Consider the following 21,175-nt stretch of genomic DNA (forward strand, 5'->3'; position numbering starts at 1 on the left):
TAATGGGCGCACATTTTGGCAATCCCCCGGCTCCCAGGGGCCTGCCAAACCCTTTGCACAAGGGTCAGCCAAACCCCCTATGCCCGCTTGCCAGCCTCTAATGCTTCTGCCAGGGATCTGCTGAACCCCTTCCTCAAGGGTGTAAATCAGCCAGAAACCCCAAAGCCTCAGAAGGGCCACTTGCGAGGCGTTTGATGTCCCTCCTCCCAGGCACCTGCCAAACTCAATTCTCAAGGGTGAACATCAGTCAAGGGTGCTTCAGAAGGGCCGCTTGCGGGGCACAACAAGGCGGTCGATGATACGTGCGTCGCCCTCGGAGGGTGAGACGGTGTCGGGACCGGCCCAGTATTCGCGGCGGCGCGGCAGCCAGCGCGATGGGTAGTCGGCCAGGTGCGCCGGGCGCCGCCGGCTGCCGCCGCCGCTCTGGCCGCGCCACCGCGGATCCTCGCGCCACTGGCACGGCACCTGCGCGCAGGCGCATGCACCACGCTCAGCAGCTTTCCTCGTGCTTCGCTGCACTGATATCCATTTGATGCAGTGAACTGCAACAATTGCACCATGCAGCCGCTGTAACAAGATTCACAGTGTCTGTGACATCGTCACAGGCAGAACAAGCCCCCACGCAGTCTTTACTGGTGGTCTCATGCCACATTTCCTTGGGCAAACTAGTGGGATATCGTCCTGATTGAGCAGTCTCAACAGACAGTGTATTCTCCTCAGGGAGCCCCTCCTAGAGGCTGCTAGAAATTGCCGCAGGTGCCAGACGTTCTCCCTTCTGGGGCACCAGGTCCCCCAACATCCAAGCTATGCATGCTGTACATGGTAGCCCCACCCGGAAGCCATTTGGTTGCTAAAGATCAAGGGAATACAAGCCAAGCCACGGACCTGGTCGATGGCGAGGCCGTAGACGTGGAGGTCTCCTTCAGGGGTGACGTGGATGCGCGAGAAGCCCTTGTGGTGGGGGATCTGCAGCGAGGAGAAGGCCTCGTCGTAGTGCACGTGGAATAGGTTGACCGACAGGTACAGGTAGCCGCCAAAGATAAAGGCCACGCTGGGCGTCACCAGCACCCAGTAGTATGCCAGCATGCCCAAATAGTACGCCGCTCCCTGTGCGCACGGGGAACGAAACCACTTATCCCTGCTTGCTTGCATGGCAAAGGTGCTGCAAGAAATGTATATTATACAGGCAATGTACAACAGCGTGGACACCGCAATGGGTGATACACAGGACATCTCTGCCCTGGAAGAGAATTTAGCAGAGCAGGCCATTGTTGGGACCATCTTGCATGCTAGCTCTTTCGCTGCAACAATTCAACAGGTTTGCAATTGTTACGGGCTCTGCTGTCAGCGGAGACACACAGGCTTGCGTGGCGCTGCTGCGGAGACACCGCACCACTGAACAACCTGCATCAGTTGTGGCAGTTCTTTGGGGGTGAAATGCCCACCTGGAAGCGCGAGAGGGGGGCAGTAGTTGCGGAGCACATGGCGGTGCGAGTGACAGCAATCGCCTCTGGCACGTCGAAGAGCGCCATGGCCGCCTGCACCACGCCCGGGTACGCATGCAGTGTGTACCGCGCCACCTGTCGCACAACATACGGAAAGCTCAGTCGTGCTCCTGGGCCGGAAGTTCCGACTTTGTCTCGCGTGCACAATGATAAAAACCCCTATGGTAACAACACTGCAAGGCAGCCCTTTCTCCGTACTCCCTCATGCTCGATCTGCTTTTATGTCTGCACATCTGCACTTTCTCTCAAACAAGCAAAAGCTTGTGGATGGTGTAGGCAGAGGAATGTCCAGAAGTCAACACTGCTGTCATGGTTGGATCACAATCAGGTGGGATTTGAGAGAGTTGAGAGGCACCGTATCGCGCAGGCCGGCCGGGTCTGGGAAGTGCTGCGCCTCAAAACGCTGGTACCAGCGGTACAGCGAGTGGAACCCCTCTGCCCCAAGCTCCTCATACCTGCTCGCACAATCCTCCCTCTTGAGCTCAAGAAGCTGTACGTTTCAGGCCCCACTTCTGGACGAACATGAAGTCTTTCAAGCCCCCTCTCTCAAGACCTCAGTACAGCATGAGGTCCTTCAAGTGCATCTTCTAGACGTCACTTGCACAAGCTTTATGCCAAAGCAGCTCGAGAAACAAACAGGCAGCTCTGTTGCCGCCATGGTTGAGTGAATACTTGTCCATCCTGTGTGTTTAGAATGTGCAATGAGGAAGTAGCAGAGACGTGGGCGCAGAGATACAAGCAGGTGGTTGGGCCTACCTGATGCAGGTTTCCACGCCCAGCTCCAGCAGCACGAGCGACAGGATGGCGGCTGTCAGGTGCGCGCTGGCATGTGCGAGGGCGGCGATCATCTGCGTGCTAAGTCCCCCGGTACGGCCACTGCGCACATTGGCGCAACTCAGCAACAACTCTCAGGGCTGCAAAAGTCCTTACAACAACATTTGCAGGCGGCACAGACGGTGTGGTGCAATTCGATTTGACCTCCAGCAAAACGGAACATATAGTCGCACAGCAAGTTCACATGATGAGGCGCCCCACAATCGGATGCCATTCAGGGCATTCAGTTGTGGATCCCCTCCTCAACTGCACTTCCCATGCAATCAAGGGATGTTCTCATAAGAAATGTCCCGCTAACGAGCAGGGACTTGCATCGGGACAACGGCACGCTGTATGGCACTGCATGCGTGTGACAGTAGGACGCGCACCGCAGGGCCATGGACTCCCAGAAGGATTCGCGCTTGCCAGGCGGCGGCTGCGGCGCGGGGCCGGGGATGGTCCCGTAGCCGCCGGACTTGGCCATGCACCAGCACAGCATGTACAGGCACAGCACCGCGATCAGCGACAGGTACGACTCCGTAAAAATTGCCGCCAGCGCATCAGCGGCCGCCAACACCAAGTAGCCCAGCGCCTCCAGCAGTGTGTGCGCGTCCAGGATGTCCGTCACCCGGCTGCAGCGCGGCAGCACGCTCACCTGGAAAAACAAAGAAATCCACGTCAGGAACAATTGCAAGTGCTTGTATAGCCCTGACATCCGCAGACATGCATGCATGCCTCTCAAAACTCCCGCAATTGGGAGCGACTTCCAGGGAGGATGCAGTGTGCGCACAATTCAGGCACCTCGCATGCATGCATTTGAACTGTGCTGGGAACCAACTTCCAGAAGGAGTGATATGTGAGCAGGTCTCAAGAGTACAGTGTAGGATTGGGCAGGCAACCTTGAGGCATACAGGAAAGGGGAAAAGGGGGCAGGGCCTGACCACCATGAGGAAGTAGAAAGCGCCGCCGATGACATCAAAGCGGGTATTTTTGAAGCGGAAGAGGTGCAAGTTCTGGCGTCCCAGCTGCAGCGACTGCTCCGGGGTCGGGTATACCGCCGCGCACTGAAACTCGCCCCCACCCCCGGCCACCGCCCCGCCATTCACCTCCAGCTTGCCAATTGGCAGCTCACCTACAAGAGCACCAGTCCCTGAACGCTTGTGCCATTGACAGCCCGGCCTGCCAACCCCTCTCCAAAGACATGTCATAGATTGCCCCACCTAGAGGTCAAGCTGGTGCCGCTGCGTTCAGTGGGATACAGGACCGAGATGGTACCCCGGATTATTGAGAAGGCTAGAGCATGCATTCAGAGTGGGCAAGTCCTTAAATGAACATGGCTGCGGGAGGACTATTTGGAAGGGAGCAGGTAGGAAAGCAGGCGAGTATTGCCCTTTCAGGTGGTTCTGCAACTGTTCAGTATAGCAGCGCAGTACTGGATGTCTGCTTGGAAGCCACAGATTGGCCTTGAAAAATAATTTCACATCCGGGCAAAAGCCACATCTTGCCTTGTCTCAGCTGGAACGCCCAAAAACCAACAGTGTGAGCAAAAAATTCCTCAAATCCCTAGCGTCTGCAATTTATGGTGGCTTCCGACAGAACTGCACCGATGAAGCTGCCGTGGCGGCTGAGGGTACGGCGGGGGGAGGTCCCGGAGGGCGAGATCCCCCGCGGTGGGCTGGCACCGCTGGGGGACCTCCCCATCGGGCTGCGGCCGCGCGGCGACAGCCCCGCCTCGAACAGATCGTCGGCCGCGGGATCCGGCACCGATGCGAAGCGCGCCGGCGCGAAAACGTGCGTCGGGTGCAGGAACGCGCCGCCCAGGCCGTTCACTATCAGGTGCTCCGGGTCGAAGGGGTGCAGATTCGCAATTGTTGCCGCCGTCGCGGCACTACCGCCCACCGCCTGGCTGTTTGCCGCTTGCGCTGCGCACAGACCAACTTTTCGAGTCAGGCGCTGCAATATAGACGCCCATTGGTCTCCTAACGAAAGCTAAGCAAAGACCAACACCATACATTATCAATGGTCCTGGCTGAGCCCCGAGACAGGGCCATCTCCTGGGGAGCAGGCTGCATGGTGGTGCTGCACTTCTCGTTGCCACATGACATCTACCAGAGACTCTGGTCAGATAGCAAGAAAGGCCGCAGAAGATAAATGCAACAATGAATGAGAATCGCACCTCGGTTGACGAAGCTGGCGAGGTCTTGGTAGATGTCCCGGCCCATCTCCACCTCGTCAGCCTCACTCGAGGCGACGGAGGAGGCAGAGCCGGCCTTCCCGCCGGAGGCAACGCCCTTGCCGCCCCCGCCGCCGCAGCCCAACATGGCGGCGGCGGCGGCCACCTTGGAGGCGAGCGCCTTGGCAGGGGCCGCATCGGCGAGCGGGTTGAGCAGGCCCCGGACGTCGCCCTTGGCCGCGCTGCGCGGCGCCGGCGGCGCGGCTGGCTCCGGGGGCGGCGCCGGCTGGAAGGAGTGCCGCATATAGAAGTGCAGGTCGCCTGTGCACACAACACACCGGTTATCATGTAATTTCCGAGCTACAATAGTGCAAGCGGTCCTCGGCATTGGGAATATTAAGGCCCACAAAAGCTGCAGCCTGTGCGGCACACTCAAGGCTCCTGTCAAGGAACTCTGTGTCCTAATGAAAATATTCTGCTTGGGAGACGGCGATACCGGTGAGACAGCGCAGGCAAGGGGTGAGTCAGTGGCGAGTCACCTGCGAGGTGGAGGCGCGCCCGGCCGCGCAGGTGGCCGCGCACGAGCTGGCGCAGGTTGAGGGCGGCGGCCTCCTCGTGGAACCAGTCTACCAGCCACCCCGGCTGGTGCGTCACCAGGATGGCTTGGTCCTCCGGCCCCATGCGCTCATCCGCTATGCGCGCAAAATACCTGCCCAAACGAACTTCTTTCAGTTCTTCCAGCCTTGTGAATGCCAACCTATTTCTGACGTTTCAGCTGATTAAACCCCATTTTCTGCCCACGCATAGACACATGCATGCCTCCGGGAGTGAAATGCAAAGTGAGATGCATTCTTCAAAAGCACATGACATGAGAAGGCGGTGCTGAGTGTCAGCAAACAGCTGGAGGGACGACATGCGTAGTGCATCTCAGTAGGAAGCCCAGGCGAAGACAAGCGCCCTCAGGCCTTTTAGACTCTTGACCACAGCTAGACGCACGCTTTGAAAGGGCAAAAGCCCACCCCAGGGATGAGTGCACACCATTTTCCCAGGCTATTGGTCACAGCAACACAAGGTCTTTGATTGGTGGGAAGCCACTGAAAGATGAGTGCACGCAGTCAATTGGCCACAGCTAGACTAGCGGTTTGGCAGGTGGGAGCAGGAGGGGTTTTGCAGTCCACCTGTACTGGCACATGTCGATGTCGTCCACGAGCGCCAGGTCGAGGCCGAACAGCCACCAGCCGTGGGGCAGCCGCAGCGCAAAGTAGGACTTCTCCTGCGGCAGCAGCCAGCCGCCCAGCCACCCGCGGTGGTGAATAAAGCGCTGGAACGTCTCCAGGCCGTCGATCCAGTCGTGGTTGCCGGGAATTGCAAACGCCGTCGGGCCGTCGTACCTGCGCAGCGTCTCGGACGCCGCGCACGCCCTGCAAGCCACCAGGACTTGACTTTAAATTTGCAATGCTTATTAAGTATCTTATTGACATCCACAAAATAGGGGGCAATTACTGTACGAGAGGAAGACTTGGGGAATGAATAAATTCAGCTTCTAATATTGATGCAGCCAAGGCAAGCACTGTATGAGATTAAGTCCAGAAACCTTGCTCAGGTGAGATTGCTTGGCAGCCAAGCAGGGAAACGGGGTGTTGCCGTCAGACGAGCAGAGGTATGTAGGTCACACATGCAGCATGCATGCCATGGGACAGCTGGGGTGTGCGCACACCTGCAGTGGGGGCCTGTGCTGTGGGGGGACCTTGCCATGTCAGCATGCATGGCACAGCTGGATGGGGGATCCGAGCACCGCATTGGCCGACGGCCGTCTGACACCATGGGCAGATCGGGTTTGTTCACCACCAGCCTGCCTGGGTGTACACCCTGCACACAACACCACAGAGGCTTGGCACCCGTTTGTATAAAGCATGCCGGCCTGCGCCCCTCTACACTTTGTTGCGGATTGTGAGCCTCAGAAGACAGAGGCTCAGAATCTGCATTGAATCCCTTGGGCATCGCGGAGCAGGAGGTTTGGTGTGCTGAAATTGCGACAAGAGCCATACAGAAAGAAATCATCAATGCATGCCTTGTGGAGAAAAGTGCAGCTTACTGGGGGAGGCGGCAGAGCAGTCTCAAATGGGCCCACGAAGCGCAGCTCGTAGGTCTCAGTGGAGGGGTTGGGGTAGGCCAGGTCGCCCCCCAGGATCAGCACATCGCCCCTGGGCAGCAGCTTGCCCCTGGCATACACCCTCCCTGATGTCGATGCCTGCCCGTTGCCTGCACACAGGCACCATGCTCACTGCTCATCCACCGCCTGAGTGGGCCTCACTCCCACCCGCACCTTGTTCCAATGAGACATGCGCCCATTTCGTGCACGCCAGTCTGCCTTCAGTTGATGGAGCAAGCTTCAGCTCCCATGTGGGCAAAATATTGGTCTTGCATGGCTTGACAGTCATGACATTGGCAAGCGAAGTGGGCTGCCTCAGGCGGGCTCACTTCTGTTGCCTTCGATGGGGGTGTCCAGCCCGGACGAGCTGTCGCTGTAAGTGCTGCGCGGCGATTCTGGCTCCTCCTGGAATGTCTCGTCCAAACTATCCCCTGTCCTGCCGCCGCTGCTCTTGGCAGATGTGCCGGAAACTTTGCTGGAGGACATGTCCATGGCATGCAGCACCGGCGCGGCCATTGCCCTTGCCACTGCATACGTGGGGTCCCTGAGAAGCACAGACCTTAGGTATGAAAGGACCTGATATCTGAATAGTGCTGCCCTTCCTTCGTCATCTGGACCAGCCTCTGGAGGACACAAGAGGGCTGCATTGTAGGGTCCAGTTGATTACATTGTGTCACAAGAGGTATGAAATGTAAGAAAAATCTAATAACAAGGGAGCCGAGAGCCGCGCACCCGCCGTCGCCAGTGTCGGCGCAGAAGTCTATCCAGAGCTCCCGCTTGTCAGCCTCGTGCTCAAAGGTGAAGCCGTCACCCTCACGTGGGGGCCCGCTGCCACCCCCGGGGGGACCCACCCCCGTCGCTGCCTGCACACATGCAAACACATGTCAATGCAGTCGTTTGTGCATGCTGTGCAGAAGAATACGGTGAGTGCCGGCAAGCGAGTTGTCATTTAAGGGCAAGCGGTGTTTTGAGCTAAGTCACCTGCATGGTGCGCATGTCAAAGCGGCCCAAGAAAAGCTTGAGGGAGACGATGAGGCCGAAGATGGTGCGGTACATGTCGGCCGACGTGCCGCTGTACCAAGGGAACATTGGCAGGAAGTCGGGCTGCTCATCACTCGACGCGCCCTCTTCCTCCTCCCTGTGTCAACCACCAATAATGATTCTACCAGAGAAGATCGGTCCCCAGGCTCATCGAAAGCTCCGCTGGTCAACCTTCATAGCAGGATATGTGTCATCCTGTCAAGGCTTTGCAGATGTATCCAAGGCGCAGCGCATGAGCCTCCACTTGCTCGGGGAGTCCAATTGGCATCACTGGACACCAAGGCAAAGCTGTGCATCATGTGCAGGCACAGTAGTTGCCCAACAGGATAGCAACAATTGGGTGATTGGCATCACTGGACACTAAGGCAAATCCACGCATAATGGGCATGTATAGTGATTGCCCAACAGACTAGCAGTACTGTGGTGGGGCAAGGAGAAGAAAAAGTCACGGCTCGGGGTCGATCTTGGAGAAGGGGGTGCAGGAGGGGTCGCCGGGGCGCCATGCGCGCGCGGTCTGGGGCACCGACGGCGTGCGGTGCTGCTGCGCCAGAAGGTGCCCGGGCAGGCCCGCCAGCAACGTGTCCGGCAGGTTGGCCGAGAAGTTGCGCAGCAGGCCGCTCACCGCGCGCACCGTCGCGCTGTCCATCATCTCGCTCGCCGACCGCTGCATCATCTGCGCCACCCCCAAAATACACGCACATTCTGTTCAGCAACTTGCGCCCGGCACACAACCTTGTACTGCCATGCATGGCATGCTTGCACGCTGCTTGGGGTGTAATTTCAAGGACAAGACAGTGACAAGCAGCCAGGCCATCCTTCATGCTCTTGTGCAATGCGCATTTCGATGCACAAGCCAATCACGGTCATCATCACTCCGATGGCCACAGATGCAATACAGAGCGGCACTTGCCACAGCTAGCACCGACAAAGACAAGAGGCGATGTAAACAACTTCTGGTTATCATACGTATATAGATTGTGTAGGAATCAGGCTTATGAGACCAGGGCCAGGGGACTGACATCAAGGGACTGGCGGCCGATGCCGGACAGGTTGTGGCGGTGGCGGCGGGAGAAGTCGGCGCTGTGGCGGCGGCGGTGCACGGGACGGCCGGAGCGCCAATCCTTGCTGCCGGCCCGGCCGTGCCCCGCAGTCAGCACGCTCTGCAGCGCCCCGGCCGCGCTGTAGTCCGCCAGGCTGTTCACTGGACAGCCCCAACAGCAAATATGGTTTCATACTGGAATTCGAAGGATGAAATATAAATTTGACTTAAGTGACCCAAGCACACACATGCGCAGACTCCCAAAAATCTGTTAAAGTAAAGAAAACTCATCACAGCTTCCTACCTTGGAATACGGACTCCATGCGGACTTTAGAATGAATATGCAGAGTGAGCTGCTGGCTAGCAGCAAGAAGACTGCATTCAGCTGTTGAATTTTAAGAGAGAAAGGTGCATGGTATGCACCCATGTACATGATGACGAGGGTGATCCACAGTGTGAAGACGGGCGAGATGATCTCGGCGGCCGGGATGCTGATCAGGCCGATGCCGTCCAGGGGAATGTCCACGTTCAGATAGGCGTTCGTAAAGGCATTGGACGCGTCTGATGCCAGACTCGCCACCCCAGCTCCCTCCCCTGTACAGACATGGAGCACATAAAAAGCCAGCATCCTCCTGCCATCGGGCCTCTATTTTGCCCAAAGGTGGTAAGGCAGAGCCCCAAGGGGGCCTTTGCTGATGACAATGGTATCTATGCCCATGTCCTCTCCTTCAGTACTCAAAGGAATGTGGTGCCCCTTTGCCCGAGCTAGGCTTGCCGTTGCACATACCTGCCATGCATGCTGTGATATCCACCCCACCTGGAGGTCATCTGGGTACTAAAGGCTAGAAAACTCAGGTGAAGGGGGGAAGCCCCACCATAGATGACCCAGGAGGAGAAGGCAGGGTGCTCGCGCATGTCTATTGGGCGGAGCCACTTGGTGCACACAGCCGCCCTGAACCCACCCACGGCACCACCCCCCTTTGCATCTGCCCCGACTGCCGCCGCGTTCCCGCAGAAGCTATAGTACGTGCTGCAAGCCACCAATATGGTCTTAATTACACTCTGAAAATGCAAATCAGCATGAAGACCGCTTGCCAAGATCTCTCTTCCTGACAACTGTTTGTGATGTGTGAAGATAACCTGCTGATCAATGGCGCTTTCCCTTAAACAACTTATGTTCAATCATCTCTGAAATGGACACAGAACTTTACTCAGGCTTTAAGCAGGCTGCCATGCTCTACATCCCTGAATGGACACAAAAAATTGAGAGGTGTGAAGCAAGCTGCCAAGGCACAGCTGTTGGGACATGTCACACCTGCATGCGACAGCAAGGTTCATGGCGTTGAGCAAAATGATGGAGGTGGTCCCAGACAGTGCCCCCGTGACAACCTGCAGCCGCGGCCGCAGCACATGGAAGAATATGCACAGGGAGTGAATCGCGTGCAGAGCGCCCAGCACCTGCAACATGACAAAACTTCATCTCATTTTATGGTTCTCTTCTTTGGTTCATCTCTTTCTGGTTTAACCCGCTCGTCTGCAGCCTCACACCCCGGGTGATCAAGCAGTATGGCCTTGCATTTGCAAGCAGACCACACATAAGTGAAGGATGAGAAGCAAATGTCCTTGGGATAAGAGTCCAGATGGCATAATTGGCACGAGTCTGCTCACCAGGCAGGACAGGAGGAATATGGTGAGGAGCATGGAGACATCTGTGCGGACATCGAAGCCAAGCGCCTTGAAACTGGGCAGGTGCAGGAAGACAGCGCTGCAGAGCCATCCGATGTACAGGGAATAGAAGTTAATGTATCCCCTGCGGGACACATGTGGAGATCAGCGAGCAAGCTCCCCTTTCTCGCCAATGGCAGCTGAGGTCCAGACAGCTTCCCCTCTGAGCTCCAGGCCTGCAGGCTCTGCAGAGAAGCCTGGACATAAGTTGTGAATTAGTGATTAAATGTCCGTGAGTTGGACTCCGCACCTTGAGGCTGAGCCAAAACGCCGACGAATCAGTGGCCGCAAGTACAGGTAAGCGAAGAACGATGTCGCTCCTGCTCGCAAAAGCACAGCAGATCACGTTGGGATTTTGCATGCAACAGTTTTGTGACTGAAAAGTCCATGGGTGATCTTTGTGTTGGGAGAGAGTTCGCCCATAGAGACTCATTGAAAACTACGTGAGTGACTAGGCACCAATAAGCTACTCACCACCTGAACAATTATGAAGTAACAGCTCCTAGGTCATCAAAACACCTCAGCTGGAGGGAGATAGGACCAAACAAGCAATCTCCCATTTTTGTACATGTCAAGCATTCTGTCAGGACGTTATATGGTGCTGCAAGCGAAATTTGAGTGCATGTGACTCATACATGCCAAGAGACAAACGCACCATACAGGTAGAACCACTTCCGGTTGAGCTCGTATTTCTGGACAATACCCTGCAGGCACAGAATTTTGTCAGATAGCACTGAGAAGACTATGTGTTAAAGAAAGCACAAGCAGTTAGAGGCATGTCCCAAGGTTGAACTTATTACCTGTGTGCTATCATAGAAGAGACATGCGATGGCGAAAAACCCCACGAGATATACGGCGATGTGAGTATGTTGATAGACATGGGCAAGATTGGTCGCCGGTTTTTTAGTGCCCATCAGAATATTCTTAGATTGAACATCCACTCTGCTGTCCACAGGAGCCTTGCACCACGTCCATGTTCTTCACCCAGATTCAGGGTGAAGAGAACAGGAATCGAAATACCTTGCAACAAAGTGGAATCGGGGAGAGTACGCCAAGACCCAGGATCGAACGAGACACTCCCCTTGAGTGCCACGTTGGTCCTTATTCACACATTAGTAAAGCTACTGTCATGGTGAGTCGGCGATCGTTGGTTCAAGCCATGACGGCCAAGTGAGCTGTCCTTGAGCTGGACTCAATAATAATAATAATAATCTTTATGAGTGGCGAACCCAGAGCCCAGAGGGCCATAGGGCATATATACACAGGTCGACCTGCGGACGTCTGCATGCAATGCGCAGTGCATGCAGACTCTGAGTCTGCAGCCGGAACCCGGGGCCGATATGCACAGGCTTGCAGCATTGTCAACTCGCAAATGCACCCTTGCAGCCTACAGGTCTACAATTCCTTCTTACACGAATGCTGAGGGGCCGTCCCTAGCAAACCGCTCGAAATGCAGGAACGCATGCATTCATGCATGTGCTGCACAGACCTGTCCTCAGCTAGGCCTAGGCCTAGGCGGGTCACACGGTGTCACGTGACAACTCAGTTGGAGGCTCCCTGGGTGTCACGGTGACCGCCAGTGCCAGTGGACATGTCATAATCAGTTGTCACATGATGTGGACCTGGTTTGTCCCTGGCACGCGCACGGCATCAGCATAACGGTTACAACAGCAAGGCACCATATGCATGCATGACAAACATGCAGGCAACCTTCCCGAGCAACAACCAATGATATCAACTTCAAAATTGAATTCAAACTTACGCATCATGCATGACGGACGCAGCCTAGGCCAGCAGGACCAAGCAGCGAGATTCCATGGCCAACAAAAGATTCCCTGCAACTGCAGCACACTGCAGCGGCACGTGCACATTTACAAACAATAATATTCATATAGTCATTGTTCATCTACCATGATACTTGTCTGACATCATGTCTATTGAGACGCAGTTTCGCATAAAAAGACATCTCCAACGCATCAATAGCAACACCATTTGCAGTGCAAGAAGATTGCCCCTGCAAGGCCTCCTAACCTCATAGCAATCCACCATCACTATTGCAATGAAAAAGAGCATCCAATTACTCCGGCAAACACCAGACCTGCAAAATAGACGACCTTTCACTTGGACACATACAAAGTCAATACATACAAAGTGTGCTCCCAAAGGTAGCAGTGTAGCAGCCAATGGGACTTATCTTCTCAAAGCAACCATAAAACATGCATAAGCGATGTTTCCCCCATGCAACTGCTTCTTATTAGTCATGGCAATGAGGGAATGCATCCCTCAAGCTGCAGCTGTTTGCTCAGACCCCAGAGATGCATAGATCAGGTGGCCATCACCCAGATGCAGGGACTCGGGAGTTTGAGCATCCTCAATTTGGGCGCCGTCCTGCCCACCCAGCCAGAATCAGCATCAGTTATTACTCTGCCCAGGACAAAAACCTACTTGCTCCTGCTGCGCACAAGACAAAGCAAGCAGAAAGACATTCTGTTCTCGGCATAAAGATTGGCTGATACCGGAAACTTGGAAAGAACACTGACATGCAGATCATGAGATAAGTCGGGGTGCTAGTGAGGTCAGAAGCCACAGAGACTGGGCACACACCTTCATGAGGCTGAGGAACCAATCCTGGCCCATTGGCGCTGTCACAAAGTTGTGCATGCTCTGCCGCACAGCCTCGACGGCCATGTCAGAGTTGACCCAGATGTGAAGCATAGGGCCTGTGGAAGGTGTGTCTTCCTCTGCCACCCTCCCTTCCTTGCTCGGCTGCACCGGCTCAACCGCATACTCACCTGGACACAAAGACCACAGCAGCAATGTTGATTCCTGCGGCTCTTCCGGGCTTATCTGGCTCTGAGGCACATGCCAAACCTCTGCTTCCAGACATCTTGAGGATGCTGGGGTTATACCAGGCATCACATTGAGGACTCGCATAATGTGCGCGAGTAGTTTGCAGATACATGCCAAACCTCTGCTTCCAGTCATCTTGAGGATGCTGGAGGTATGCCAGGTATCACATTGAGGACTCGCATATGTGAGTAGATTGCAGATACAACAGACTGAGCATGTCAAGTGTGTGCTCTTGATGCCCAGGCAACTCTTTGTGTGCCCACCTGGCAGGGCAATGCGAAGGTGCAGCGAGCGAGACTCTCTGCGCTCCACAGGCACAATCGATCTCAGCAGGTTCAGCTGCATGATGAGGTTGCTATTGAGCGCAGTCAGCATGCAGTTCCTCGAGTGCAGGGCTGCCATCAGCCTGCGCTGCTCTTCCAGCTGCCGCTCCTGTAGCCTGTAGTCTGCGCAACAGGTCCGTCTCGTCAGAACTGATTCTCCAAGCAGGCCACTTTCAAATCCCTTGAAGTGATAGCACTGCATCTTTTAACGCTCCAGTAAGAAACCCTGGCGAGGAACCAGTTGCATCAGTTTGGTCCTGCGAAGTGGGAGACCTTTCGGTGGGCACGCACCTGCACAACCGGAACAGCCTTCTTCCTCGGCCTCTTCCTCGCAGGAATGATCGCAGCTCCCCTCGCAGTGGCTGCCGCTGTCATTTCGCCTTTCTGAGAGGGCTATCGGATCCTCAACCGTCCTCCTGCACACACAACAGGGCGTGTCGGCAGATTGCGACTTCAGCTCCCAGGATCCAAGTCTCAGGAGGATCGAAATCGGTGCCCCAGTCTCGACCCTCTGCAAGGTGGGTGGTAAGTTCTATACTTCAACAAACGGAGGGAGCGTTCACCCTTGCAGCTCAGCATCCTCGCGGGGAACTGCAATGCCGGAGGTGTGCTCTGCGACTGCGCACACTGGGAGATCAAACGCCGGCATTTGGAACCCCAAAGCGTCTTGCCTTGGCCGGCTACCGGCAGGGTTTGGCTCCTCGCACGCCTGTTCTCCGCGGGCACGCTTCATTCTTTCAACGCTTGGTGCTCATTCCGTTGACGCCTGCGGGATAAACAAAGGAAGGATGGTCCTATATATTTCTGGGACACTGACTGTGAGGTTGTCCTCCCTTTTCACCCACAGTCGACGCCTGATCCAAAACTGGTGGCTCTCGTCTTTTAGGCGCACGTGGGTCAGGTGACGGTGGACGCTGATGTGGCAAGCCGTATGGCGCGGAATCTCATTGAAATGATGTCAATGAAATCTCATTTCGGAACTGCATCTGTAGAGAGAGAGAGGTATGTGTTTGCCATGGTGTTATCGAACGATACAGATGCTGTAGAGTTATGCACAGTGCGTTCTGACTGAAGCCAGGGGCCAGGGTGCTGAGAAGCAGTACCAATGCAGCAAAAGGACAGACAAGCCCTCGCAGCAGCCGCCTGCGGTGCTGCTTTCATGGGAGTTGTCTACCTTGCCAGGCGCGAATTTAGGCGATGGCAGCTTCTGCACTCACACATGGCGCAGGTACAGTCACCGGCCGCACGCTAGACTGCTGACAATATCTGAAGCAGAGCACAGCAGCCCGTACCTGTAAAATGCCGTCTCGATTTTAATCGACTTTCATACATACAATTAGTAATGGCGACATGTTGTGAAAGTAACAGTAACCGGCCCTGCCATAAATTTGATGCCATCGACCACAATCAGTGGTGATCTCGCTGATTTGTCGTGCAGTATCGTAGCAGCCTCCTCCTGGGACATGACAGGCTGTTGAAGATCAAGGACGACTTCATCAAGGAGGTGTGTCCTCACCTGGGTTGCACTGTCTTACCTTTAGACGTCCGGTCACTGCTCAGGCGCAACAATGCTCTGACGCTTGACAACTCAATCATGACCTGCAGGCGCAAGCTGGTTTGCGAGGACAGAAGAGCTCCTGCTTGATGATGCCCAGCATGATGGACGTCCTCCCAAACGGGTGCGTGCCATGACAGAATGGTTGCTTTGATGCATTATGTAGGTTTCCTGCTGCCCTGTCATTTTCGAATTACAAGGACACTCACTCTGTAGAGATGCCCTGTATAGGGAGGAGACAGGGGACTTCTTTGCTGTGGACATTGGTGGCACAAACTTCCGCGTGATACTTGTGAGCCTGTCTGAAAAAAGGGGAGAAGTGGTGAGCCCTGCATTCACTTGCTACCGCATGCCCTGCAGCAGCCGCATGCACCAGATGCTTGACACACCTGTCTTGGCAATGCATTCAGGCGCGGTTTGAGATGGAGGAGTTTGCCATTCCAGAGGAATACTTCAGCTGCCATGCAGACCGGCTGTTCGACCTGCTTGCGGACTCGCTCGTGACATTTGCCAAGCGCTATGGCTTCAGGTGGGCCCCTGCCCCTGCCCTTCATGGCGCGAAAGGCTTCCAAGACAGAACCAGCCATAGCACGGCCGTTTTGTGTATCATGGACAGGCTCTCGTGCAAGCACGGGCACAAAGACCGGACTTTTGAAATTTACGTACATATGAAGAAGCTTGCCTGCATGCAGCGGGAACCGGACGGCTCCGGTCGGCTTCTGCTTCAGCTTCCCCGTGGATCAGACGGCTGTAGATGCGGGGACCATGATCAAGCTGACCAAGAAGTTTGACAACGAGGGCTTCGTGGGCTCTGACCCTGTGCAGATGCTGCAGCGGGCCATCCTGCGCTTCAAAGCCCCTGTGAGCCTACCGAGCCATCCGCATGCATGCTTGCTCCTTCCGCCAGATCACATGCCCTGCTGACCTCGAAGCCCACATCACTGCATCTAACACTGCAAGTGTCCAATTCAGGAGCACTTGCATAGCTTAATATCCTATAGACCCCGAGACAAATTGATCGCTGAAGCTGGGTGCTATCAAAGTTCTCCTGCCATGCTATGCTCAAATCCTCTCGTGCTGAACATCGCATGCTGTACAGCAGTGCCAGCACTTTGAATCAGAGGGATCACAAGAACTATGAGGGAGGAAGAGTCAATAAACATACCTTCTGCGCGCAGTTCAAGGTGGTGGCGCTTCTGAATGACTCAGTGGGCACGCTGGCGGGGGCCTGCTATGAGGACCCCAACGCCAAAGTGGGCGTCATCTTGGGCACGGGCACAAATGCCTGCTACGTGGAACAGGTTGCGAATATTGCCACTCTGGCCAAGGGCTCCACGAAGCGGCAGACCATGGTCGTCAACACCGAGTGGGGCAACTTCACCGCCGCCTCGCTGCCCATCACAGAGGCATGCCAAACGATATTGCATTTTTTTATTATTTTTGGGGGGCGCTTTTGAAGTGCATGAATGGCTGCGTACACTACCAGTAATTGGTCTTTCTCAGTTTGCCACTACTTGGAAAGTCATGTGGGCAGAGCGCAGCATGCATGGTCCAGCATATTGCCTAGCATGAGGTCAGCGTTCGCCACATGGATCGCTGCTGCATGCAACATGCGGAACCACCCATGCGGCAAGGCTTGACCTCGTTTAAGAAAGAGTAACGAGAATCTGCAGAAAGCCAGAGCAGCAGGTGTAATCCAGTGTTTCGATTAGTGGCCGTAGGCGGCCATTGGCTGATTCGAATAGATTGCTGGCTGCTGGGTGGCGATTTGCTTCTTATTTTGGGCATCCGCAGCGGCCACCGGGAGGCTGTCGGAAATTACAGACGCTGGCCAAAAAGTCAATCTCCTTAGGGGAGGTAACGGATTAATGGCAAAATGGGCAAGTAGTAAAAAAATAGTCATGATGTGGCTGCTGGCTTCCCTGCGGGGCTGGCCAAACAGCCATTAATTTATTTTCGCCAATTCCTTAATCGAAACAGTGGAGTAATCCCTTACACCTAGTGACTGCGCCCGGAAAGGGGGTTTATAAACTTCTGCGTGCGTGAGGTGGTGTGTGGCAACAGGTGGACAGGGAGATGGATGAGACCACCCCCAACGCTGGGGAGTACCACTTTGAGAAGATGGTGTCGGGGATGTACATGGGGGAGGTGGCACGGCGCATCATCCTGCGACTAGCGGTGCGCTCCAAGCACCGACCACAAGTGCAATGTCACTTGCCACCCCGCAATGCACCCGCGCAGGACTCGACCCGCCCCAATGCAAATGCATGCGGATCTCCACGGCAAAGATACACCAGCGAAAGAACTTCAAAAATGCTGGAGGGCATTGTGCAGTGCTGATGCAAGGCGGAGAGGTGCAGAGCCAGCTGGGGGAGAGACTTTGGCTCAGCAGAGGGTTTAGCTCATCGGCAGGCGGCTGTTTGAAGCTGTTCAGAAATTTCCATAATTGTTTTGAAAAAATTTCCAATTCACCAGAAATTGAAATTAAATTTGAGAAAACTTGAAATTTTGGGGTTGTTGGGCGCAGGAGGAGGCACAGCTGTTTGGGCCGTCGGTGCCGGACGAGCTGCGGGTTGAGTGGGCGCTGAGCACGCCCGCCATGTCCAAGATCGTGGAGGACGGGTCGTGGACGCTCTCGCGCACTGCGCAGATCCTGGCCGAGACGCTGCACCTGCCGCCCTCGCGCTGCACCTACTCAGCCTGCTCCACAGTGCGCGCTGCAACTCTGTTCATCTCTGTCACCCTGCCAGTGCGGGCTTCGCCTCAATTTTTCTGTATGACCCTGCCAGTGTAGGAGGCCTAGGGGACGCTGTGAAACGCATCAAGAGACAGTGGCCAGCCCGTCAGGAAGACCTGCATCATGGGGACCAGATTGTGCTTGTGTCCTGGCTGGTCCCTCCTGCTCGGCCCTGTGCATGGGGGCATCAAGCATGTGTTCCGCAGCCCACAACACGCCTTGGTCCAGGATGTCTGCTTGCCCGGTCTGTCACAAGGCAGGAGTCTTACCTATCGGCCATGCTTTTGCCCTGCAGTCCTGGGCCGAGAAGACGTGTTGAGCTGCACATCTTGAGCCAGCGAGTCCGCTCTTCCTTATTGTACAGAGATGGCAGTGCAAAGCGAAAGGCACTCTTACAAGAGTGTGTGACTGCGGTGCAGGTGAAGGCGGTGTGCCTGATGGTGTCGCGGCGCAGCGCTGCGCTCGTGGCCGCCTGCCTGGCCGGCCTTCTGTGCCACATCGGACGCGACGGCAGGTGCGGGCATGTGCCGTTCTTTGTTGGAACGGTGACTACCAAAAACGGTCGCTAAAATCTTCACCCCTGTCATTGCGTCCCATGGTTGCGGGAGCCGCTGCTGGCTGGCCTTAAGAGCGCGGAAGGCAATGCGTTGTGTGCTGTGCTGCGCAGCAACGGAGCCATGCAGGAGACGACGGTGGCAATCGACGGCGGGCTGTTTGAGCATTTTGATGCTTACCGAGAATTCCTGAGCGAGTACATGGAGCAGATGCTGGGGCCGGAGGTCAGCAAATCCTCATAATTACACATCTTATCTTACATGTTGATAGCTTTGCATGCTGGCTCAAGGTGACGGACACCTGCACCATCATCTGCTGGGTGTTTTCTGGACTCTGATCATCTGATCCATCTGAAGCGCAAGGCTGCACCCAATTCATGGCTCGACGAGCCGCGGACGTCCTTCTTGGGCACGGCATGGCTTCAGAACTACTGGAATCACGGCTTGATGATATAGTCAGTAACCCCTCTGTCGTGCTGGCTGGGTAAGTAGTGTTGAGTGGCGGGTTTTGTGCGGTGGACAGGTGGCGGCCAAAGTGCAGCTAAAGCGCATTCGCGACGCCTCGTCAATGGGATCTGCTTACCTGGCTGCCGCCGTCACTGCTTCTTCAGAGTGATGGGACCTCCCGCTGTTTTTTATGCGGGTCACAAAGCATCTTCTCTGACGTTCAGAAGACCCCATTCATGCGGAGTGCGCAGGGATGAAAGTTCCTGGGAACCACCTGCCACTGGGCAAAGCCCCAAATGACATACTGTCTTTTGTTGCTGAACCCTGGAAAGCTTGTGAAGTGCACAGCAAGACACTTGCTGGAGCTGGAAACTTTCTGCTTAAAGTTTGCTGGTACCTTTTCAACTTGCCTCTGGATGACCCTTTTCTTGTGACTCTGTGGGCATCAGTGGGGGCTGATCCATGTTTGGCCCTGGCTGAATGAAGTGAGGATGTGAGATCCCACTGGATGGCACGCAAGCGCCTCTTGCATGCAATCTGATATAGCTCCTGGCCAGGCTATTGCAAGCGCCACAAAAACATGGGCACGTGCATGATCATGATGTCAACATCACACGATCAATTGATGTAATAACGCAGTGGACTGTGGCGTGGTCTTCATGAAGTGCTGCACGTGAAGTGCTTCAGCAAGGTGACATACAAGAATGAGGCTTCCTACAGCGATGTTACAAACTATCCAGAGCCAAAGAAAAAAGAGTGTAATCCCATACAAAACCATCCATACAGTCGTCTGTCTGGCTGCCGTGCAGTCCCGCAGGGTGCAAGATAACCCACGGTGTGCACCCATCTAAATCAGGAGAAAGAAGGAGCTTTGCGCCTGCACAGCAGATCTGCTGGCAGGGCCACAAACATGAATCCGAGAATATCCCAGAGCAGCAAAACAATAGATTGTGTGGCGGCTCAAACCCCGCTAGAACTACCACAACATTACGGTGTGCATACCAAGTGCAGGCGTCACTAGGAGTCAGTTTGCTGACATCAGACGACGCAATTACTTGACCACTGCCACCTCCTCGCCCACAAGACATGCAAAAGTTTGAGCTACCTTTGCAAGGGCACCCCACTTGAAGCTATAAACAGACCACACTCGCACCTGTGCCCGGGATAGGACACCTGCAGGCGCTCACTCGCCTAGGAAAGCTTCAAGACATCTTGTGCACTTGTGAGCAAAACAGGAACAGCATCTATGACAAGTCCCCACAAAACCAATCGCGTCCCTCAACCCAATTTAACTACTTGTAACACAATTCATGCAAAGGAAGGGCAATGCACCAAACGACCCATGCCAGACAAGTTTTCCCCCTCGACAAGGTCTCAGTAACAGCCTGGAAGGCTCATAAGCACGCAATGCTAGAATATTTACTCCTAGCTACTGCAGGTGTCTGATGATGCTGCAAACAGTAGGACACAACTTGGCAACTGAAACGTAATATTGCATGTGTGGGGCCCCCCTCCCACCCTATATGCAGGCAAGCTGACACGGCTACTAGCAACGGGAAGGGGGTGAACTTGCAATCTCAAATTTGTCCTGCAACAGGGAACATTGTGGGCAACGATCCCGGCTCTGACCAGCAGAAGACCCACTCCTAGGGTGACAGCAATGCGGGTGACTCATTCTGGCAACCAGGAACGCTCAGCGGGGAGGAGCAAAAGTTTTGGAGAAGCTGCGGCCCTCCAGCCTTCCCGCCGCCTGAAATGCAAGCTGAGAACGCAAAGAGGCCGGCAGAGCGCATCGGCCCAGCAGCCGAGCGCGCCGCCTGCCGGGGGAAAAGCGCGCAGAGAGCCCATGCAACAGCAGACTAGAGGCCTCCATCCAAAATTGCAATGGGGTGCACGGGTGGGGTGCGGCGTTTGGCGGGAGCCGCGCCGTTCAGAAATGTTGGTGTACAAAGACTGCGCTGCCTGACACCGCAAACTCATCTGCAGACGCAGCAAGGACGTCAAACCAGCGTAAGCAGAATAGGTGCTTGCCCCCATCAGCGAGTGTACATCAATTTTTTCAACCTCTTGTAGCCCCTTGCGGAGCGTGCATGACAGGGAGGGTACCCTATTTGTAATCCTTGCTCGATGCAAGCTGCACTCCTGCCGCATCCTTACCGGCCGCGCCTTGGCCCTTCTTTCAGCAGCTCTGAGCAGATTTGCATTACGGGTCGAGCAGTTGCGCCACGGTCCTCTCTGCCTCAAGGACTCGCACAAATCAT

General features: G+C 55.3%; 3 protein-coding genes across 3 annotated transcripts; 1 reads left to right on the plus strand and 2 right to left on the minus strand.

Annotated features, from left to right (window-relative positions):
• Positions 1–804: 804 nt before the first annotated feature.
• On the minus strand, positions 805–10,529 carry COCSUDRAFT_12255 (hypothetical protein; the record flags this gene model as incomplete). Its single annotated transcript, XM_005651294.1, has 17 exons — positions 805–1,107; positions 1,446–1,580; positions 1,861–1,963; positions 2,262–2,381; positions 2,795–2,973; positions 3,260–3,388; positions 4,083–4,224; positions 4,997–5,200; positions 5,670–5,912; positions 6,311–6,360; positions 6,587–6,725; positions 7,128–7,187; positions 7,376–7,506; positions 7,625–7,777; positions 9,100–9,214; positions 9,541–9,773; positions 10,314–10,529. Coding segments are annotated over 17 exons (2,655 nt in total), but the record flags the coding sequence as incomplete, so codon positions are not given.
• A 2,202-nt stretch (positions 10,530–12,731) lies between these two features.
• COCSUDRAFT_59316 (hypothetical protein) lies at positions 12,732–14,354 on the minus strand (the record flags this gene model as incomplete). The annotated part of the gene is made up of 5 exons (XM_005651295.1): positions 12,732–12,836; positions 13,053–13,240; positions 13,562–13,744; positions 13,913–14,037; positions 14,185–14,354. The coding sequence occupies 5 exons, from the start codon at positions 14,352–14,354 to the stop codon at positions 12,732–12,734; spliced, it is 771 nt and encodes a 256-aa protein (XP_005651352.1).
• Positions 14,355–15,265: 911 nt separating this feature from the next.
• On the plus strand, positions 15,266–19,083 carry COCSUDRAFT_35244 (actin-like ATPase domain-containing protein; the record flags this gene model as incomplete). Its single annotated transcript, XM_005651296.1, has 10 exons — positions 15,266–15,300; positions 15,408–15,498; positions 15,587–15,705; positions 15,869–16,037; positions 16,355–16,582; positions 17,241–17,354; positions 17,704–17,886; positions 18,333–18,427; positions 18,581–18,692; positions 18,991–19,083. 10 exons carry the CDS (start codon positions 15,266–15,268, stop codon positions 19,081–19,083), a joined length of 1,239 nt encoding a protein of 412 aa, XP_005651353.1.
• Positions 19,084–21,175: the final 2,092 nt, after the last annotated feature.

Source organism: Coccomyxa subellipsoidea (genome assembly GCF_000258705.1).
Source record: "Coccomyxa subellipsoidea C-169, whole genome shotgun sequence".
Lineage (NCBI taxonomy): Eukaryota > Viridiplantae > Chlorophyta > Trebouxiophyceae > Coccomyxaceae > Coccomyxa > Coccomyxa subellipsoidea.